Source organism: Etheostoma cragini, unplaced genomic scaffold (genome assembly GCF_013103735.1).
Source record: "Etheostoma cragini isolate CJK2018 unplaced genomic scaffold, CSU_Ecrag_1.0 ScbMSFa_2725, whole genome shotgun sequence".
Lineage (NCBI taxonomy): Eukaryota > Metazoa > Chordata > Actinopteri > Perciformes > Percidae > Etheostoma > Etheostoma cragini.
Genome location: NW_023266918.1, coordinates 13,207 through 19,794, shown reverse-complemented (window position 1 = coordinate 19,794; position 6,588 = coordinate 13,207). Strand labels below are relative to the sequence as shown.

Here is a 6,588-nt window from a genome sequence, read left to right as displayed (position 1 = left end):
GCACGATCCGGTCCGTCCCTCCTGCACGATCCGGTCCGTCCCTCCTGCACGATCCGGTTCGTCCCTCCTGCACGATCCAGTAACCTCCTCTCTGTCTGTCTCTACTGAGCGTGCTCAGTAACCTCCTCTCTGTGTCTGCAGACTCCAGAACAGCTACACGGCGTCTCAGAGAGCCAATCAGGACCTGGAGGAGAAGCTGCACGCTCTGGTAACGTGTGTGTGTGTAGTTGTTTGTTTGTGTGTAGTTGTTTGTGTAGTTTTGTGTGTGTGTGTTTGTGTGTGTGTATAGTGTTGTTCTGCTGCTGTGGACCGCCCTCCTGGGTTACCCGGCCCAGCTGGTCCCGCCTGGTAGTGGACCGTGACCCCTCGCTGCCTCGCGGTCACCTGTCCCGGTCTACAGAGCTTTGATTAGTTACCCGGATCCGTGGTCCTGTAGAAGGTTTAGTTCTTTGGTCTCAGTGTATTATGGAGTATTTCATCGTATCATAATTAAAATTAAGGTTATTACTTCATGGGTTCTTCTTGGAACGTAACCCCGGGAAAAACCAGGGTTCACTGTACACGTGTTCCAGTTTTATTACCCACGCCTGAGTACCAGGGTTAGGACTCGAGCCGGACTTGTCCCGGTCTCAGTCTCTGTGTTTTCATAAAGAGCTGATGGAGGAGGAGGTCTGGGGAGTGGTCGTTCAACGTCACTCTGGACCCCCAATTTAAAATATGTTCCCGCGGCTCTGCAGCGTGTGTGTGTGTGTGTGTGTGTGTGCGTGTGTGTGTGTGTGTGTGTGTGTGTGCGTGCGTGTGTGTGTGTGGAGAGAGATATCAGTGTGATCCTATAAATGCCCTCAGAGGTTCAACAGGTCTGTTTGTCTTTCTTCTTCTTTTCTCTCTTCTCACGCTGCTCTGTGACGGCGTGACTCATCATCATCTCCATCCTCATCCTCCTCTTCATCAGGCCGCCGTCAGTCAGACTTGGGTTCATGCAGTTGCGTCTTCTTCCTCTTCTTCCTCTTCTTAGTTTCTCTGTTTTCATCCTGTTTTCATGGCTTCTCTGGCCAGTTGATTTGACTGTAGCCCAGCCTCCGGCCCCCCTCAGGCATCTGATTGGCTGTCTTCCTAGTTGATCTGAATGTAGCCCCGCCTCCTGCTCCCTCAAGTGTCTGATTGGCTCCTTAGCCCGTTGCTTTGACTGTGGCCCCGCCTCCTGCTCCCTCAAGTGTCTGATTGGCTGCCTGGCCAGTTGATCTGACTGTAGCCCCGCCCCCTCGTGTGTCTGATTGGCTCCCAGTGATTAATGCAGTGTAACTCCTCCCACAGCTACGGAAGGTGGAGAGGGACAAGAAGACAATGGACCAGGAGATCGTGGAGCTCACCAACAAGCTGCTGGACGCCAAAACCACGGTGGACCGCCTGGAGGAGCTCAACGTGAGGCCGACACAGCATCTTTAATAGTCATTAAATATAATCTTTTTATATTTAGACTTTATGTAAATAATCACTACTTTTAGCGTGTATAGAGCAGCATATCTCCACCAGACTCCATGTAAATAATCACTACTTTTAGTGTGTATAGAGCAGCATATCTCCACCAGACTCCATGTAAATAATCACTACTTTTAGCGTGTATAGAGCAGCATATCTCCACCAGACTCCATGTAAATAATCACTACTTTTAGCGTGTATAGAGCAGCATATCTCCACTAGACTCATTGGCTGATGGTTGTGTTTCTGTGTTCAGGAGCGTTACCGGCAGGACTGTAACCTCGCCGTCCAGCTGCTCAAATGCAACAAGTCCCACTTTAGGAACCACAAGTTTGCTGATGTAAGTCCACAGGTTTATATTTATAAATAGTAGTAATAGTTTTTATGAGCTGCAAACTCATGCTGCCTCTCTCTCTCTGTCTCTGTCTGTCTGTAGCTTCCCTACGAGCTGCAGGAGATGCTGAACAAACACATGAAGAGCAGCCTGCCCGAGCGCGGTGGCCCCGCCCCCGGCGGCGGTGGGGGGGGCGGGGCTCAGGACCCAGACACGCTGAGCCTGACGCCGGCCGACGTGGTCCCGACCTCGGTGATCGCCCGCGTCCTGGAGAAGCCGGAGCCGCTGCTGCTGAACTCGGCCCAGTCCAGCAGCTGCAGCCGGCCCGTTGCCGAGGACGTCTTCGTGCACGTGGACATGACGGGCACCGAGCTGCGTGGACGCCACGGGGACGTGTCGGGCGCCGAGCTGCGTGGACGCCACGGGGACGTGACGGGTGCCGAGCTGTGTGGACGCCAGGACGGTGGCCGAGAGACGGCACAGCATAACGGATCCTGCCGCAGTCAGAGCAGTCTAGACGGTATGCAAACAACACATACTGTGTGTGTGTGTGTGTGTGTGTGTGTATATATACATCTAGTGAGAAAGTATTTGAACACCTGTCTATCAGCTAGAATTCTGACCCTCAAAGACCTGTTAGTCTGTCTTCAAAATGTCCCCCCCCACTCCATTTATTATCCTAAATTAGATGCACCTGTTTGAGTTTGTTAGCTGCATAAAGACACCTGTCCCCCCCATACAATCAGTAAGAATCCAACTACTGACATGGCCAAGACCAAAGAGCTGTCCAAAGACACTAGAGACCTCCACAAGGCTGGACAGGACTACGGGGACATGTCCAAGCAGCTTGGTGGAAAAGGTCCACTGTTGGAGCAATAATTAGAAAATGGAAGTGATTAGTGATAGAGTAACATGTAGAGTAATATGTAGAGTTACGTGTAGAGTAACGTGTAGAGTAACGTGTAGAGTAACATCCAGAGTAACATGTAGAGTGATATAAAGAGTAACATGTAGAGTAACATGTAGAGTAACGTGTAGAGTAACGTGTAGAGGAACGTGTAGAGGGATATAAAGAGTAACATGTAGAGTAACATGTAGAGTAACATGTAGAGTGATATATAGAGTAACATGTAGAGTAACATGTAGAGTGATATAAAGAGTAACATGTAGAGTAACATGTAGAGTAACGTGTAGAGTGATATAAAGAGTAACGTGTAGAGTAACATGCAGAGTAACATGTAGAGTGATATAAAGAGTAACGTGTAGAGTAACGTGTAGAGTAACATGCAGAGTAACATGCAGAGTAACATGTAGAGTGATATAAAGAGTAACGTGTAGAGTAATATGTAGAGTGATATAAAGAGTAACGTGTAGAGTAACGTGTAGAGTAACATGTAGAGTAACGCGTAGAGTGATATAAAGAGTAACATGTAGATTAACATGTAGAGTAACATGTAGAGTGACATGTAGAGTAACGTGTAGAGTTACATGTAGAGTAACGTGTAGAGTAACGTGTAGAGTAACGTGTAGAGTGATATAAAGAGTAACATGTAGATTAACATGTAGAGTAACATGTAGAGTGATATATAGAGTAACATGTAGAGTAACATGTAGAGTGATATAAAGAGTAACATGTAGAGTAACATGTAGATTGATACATAGATTAACATGTAGAGTAACATGTAGAGTAATGTGTAGAGTGATATAAAGAGTAACATGTAGAGTGATATAAAGAGTAACATGTAGAGTAACATGTAGAGTAACATGTAGAGTGATACATAGATTAACATGTAGAGTAATGTGTAGAGTGATATAAAGAGTAACATGTAGAGTAACATGTAGAGTGATACATAGAGTAACATGTAGAGTGATATAAAGAGTAACGTGTAGAGTAACGTGTAGAGTAACGTGTAGAGTAACGTGTAGAGGGATATAAAGAGTAACATGTAGAGTAACATGTAGAGTGATATAAAGAGTAACGTGTAGAGTAACATGTAGAGTAACATGTAGAGTGATACATAGAGTAACATGTAGAGTAACATGTAGAGTAATGTGTAGAGTGATACATAGAGTAACGTGTAGAGTAACATGTAGAGTAACATGTAGAGTGATACATAGAGTAACATGTAGAGTGATATAAAGAGTAACGTGTAGAGTAACGTGTAGAGTAACGTGTAGAGGGATATAAAGAGTAACATGTAGAGTAACATGTAGAGTGATATAAAGAGTAACGTGTAGAGTAACCTGGAGAGTGATATAAAGAGTAACGTGTAGAGTAACGTGTAGAGTGATATAAAGAGTAACGTGTAGAGTAACATGTAGAGTGATATAAAGAGTAACGTGTAGAGTAACATGTAGAGTGATATAAAGAGTAACGTGTAGAGTAACCTGTAGAGTGATATAAAGAGTAACGTGTAGAGTAACCTGTAAACGTGTAGAGTAACATGTAGAGTGATATAAAGAGTAACGTGTAGAGTAACGTGTAGAGTAACGTGTAGAGTAACATGTAGAGTAACGCGTAGAGTGATATAAAGAGTAACATGTAGAGTGACATGTAGAGTAACGTGTAGAGTTACATTTAGAGTAACGTGTAGAGTAACGCGTAGAGTGATATAAAGAGTAACATGTAGATTAACATGTAGAGTGATATATAGAGTAACATGTAGAGTAACATGTAGAGTGATATAAAGAGTAACATGTAGAGTAACATGTAGAGTGATACATAGATTAACATGTAGAGTAACATGTAGAGTAATGTGTACAGTGATATAAAGAGTAACATGTAGAGTAACATGTAGAGTGATACATAGAGTAACATGTAGAGTAATGTGTAGAGTGATACATAGAGTAACGCGTAGAGTAACATGTAGAGTAACATGTAGAGGGATATAAAGAGTAACATGTAGAGTAACATGTAGAGTAACATGTAGAGTGATATAAAGAGTTACGTTTAGAGTAACGTGTAGAGTAACGTGTAAAGTAGCATGTAGAGTAACGTGTAAAGTAGCACGTAGAGTAACATGTAGAGTAACGTGTAGAGTAGCATGTAGAGTAACGTGTAGAGTAGCATGTAGAGTAACATGTAGAGTAACGTGTAGAGTGATATAAAGAGTAACGTGTAGAGTAACATGTAGAGTGATACATAGATTAACATGTAGAGTAACATGTAGAGTAATGTGTAGAGTGATATAAAGAGTAACATGTAAAGTAACATGTAGAGTAACATGTAGAGTGATATAAAAAGTAACGTGTAGAGTAACGTGTAGAGTAACGTGTAGAGGGATATAAAGAGTAACATGTAGAGTAACATGTAGAGTAATGTGTAGAGTGATACATAGAGTAACGTGTAGAGTAACATGTAGAGTAATGTGTAGAGTGATACATAGAGTAACGTGTAGAGTAACATGTAGAGTAACATGTAGAGTGATATAAAAAGTAACGTGTAGAGGGATATAAAGAGTAACATGTAGAGTAACATGTAGAGTAACATGTAGAGTGATATAAAGAGTAACATGTAGAGTAACATGTAGAGTAACATGTAGAGTGATATAAAGAGTAACGTTTAGAGTAACGTGTAGAGTAACGTGTAGAGTAACATGCAGAGTAACATGTAGAGTGATATAAAGTGTAACGTGTAGAGTAACATGTAGAGTAACATGTAGAGTAACATGTAGAGTAACGTGTAGAGTGATATAAAGAGTAACGTGTAGAGTAACATGTAGAGTAACGTGTAGAGTGATATAAAGTGTAACGTGTAGAGTAACATGTAGAGTAACATGTAGAGTAACATGCAGAGTGATATAAAGAGTAACATGTAGAATAACGTGTAGAGTAACATGTAGAGTGATATAAAGAGTAACATGTAGAGTAACATGTAGAGTAACGTGTAGAGTGATATAAAGAGTAACATGTAGAGTAACATGTAGAGTAACATGTAGAGTAACATGTAGAGTGATATAAAGAGTAACATGTAGAGTAACATGTAGAGTAACGTGTAGAGTGATATAAAGTGTAACGTGTAGAGTAACATGTAGAGTAACATGTAGAGTAACATGCAGAGTGATATAAAGAGTAACATGTAGAGTAACATGTAGAGTAACGTGTAGAGTAACATGTAGAGTGATATAAAGAGTGATATAAAGTGTAACGTGTAGAGTAACATGTAGAGTAACATGTAGAGTAACGTGTGGAGTGATATAAAGAGTAACGTGTAATGTGTAGATTAACATTTAGAGTAACATGCAGAGTGATATAAAGAGTAACGTGTAGATTAACATGTAGAGTAACATGTAGAGTAACGTGTAGAGTGATATAAAGTGTAACATGTAGAGTAACATGTAGAGTAACATGTGGTATTATTGTTGCAGGCGTACTGGACGGACCGTCCGGCGGCGAGGAGTCGGCCCCCCCCTCCTTCGAGAAGCTGAATCCGTACCCGGCGCCGCCGCCCCCCCACCCGCTGTACCCGGGCCGCAAGGTCATCGAGTTCTCCTCGGACGACAAGGTCAAGATCCCCAAGAACTCGCCGCTGCCCAACTGCACGTACGCCACGCGGCAGGCCATCTCCCTGAGCCTGGTGCAGAGCGACGACCCCGCCCCCCCCAGCCCCGCCCCCTCCTCTTCCTCTGGGGGGGGGCGCCGCCACACGCCGCCGGCACACCGGGACGCGGCCGGCGAACCGCTGTCCAACCAGTCCAGCCCCTTCAGCAGCCCCCCACAGGTAACCTCACGAGCTGTGTGTGTGTATGTGTGGGTGGGGGTGTGTGTGTGTGGGG

General features: G+C 43.7%; 1 protein-coding gene across 1 annotated transcript in view; it reads left to right on the top strand.

The window, feature by feature from the left end:
* The window catches only part of tjap1 (tight junction associated protein 1 (peripheral)), a 9,786-nt gene that overhangs the window by 2,846 nt on the left and 352 nt on the right, over positions 1 to 6,588 (top strand). Inside the window, exons 5-10 of the mRNA XM_034865784.1 lie at positions 136 to 208; positions 953 to 982; positions 1,315 to 1,422; positions 1,736 to 1,819; positions 1,916 to 2,333; positions 6,181 to 6,548. Coding sequence (XP_034721675.1) covers positions 136 to 208; positions 953 to 982; positions 1,315 to 1,422; positions 1,736 to 1,819; positions 1,916 to 2,333; positions 6,181 to 6,548 — 1,081 coding nt within the window. The remainder of the gene's footprint in view (positions 1 to 135; positions 209 to 952; positions 983 to 1,314; positions 1,423 to 1,735; positions 1,820 to 1,915; positions 2,334 to 6,180; positions 6,549 to 6,588) is intronic.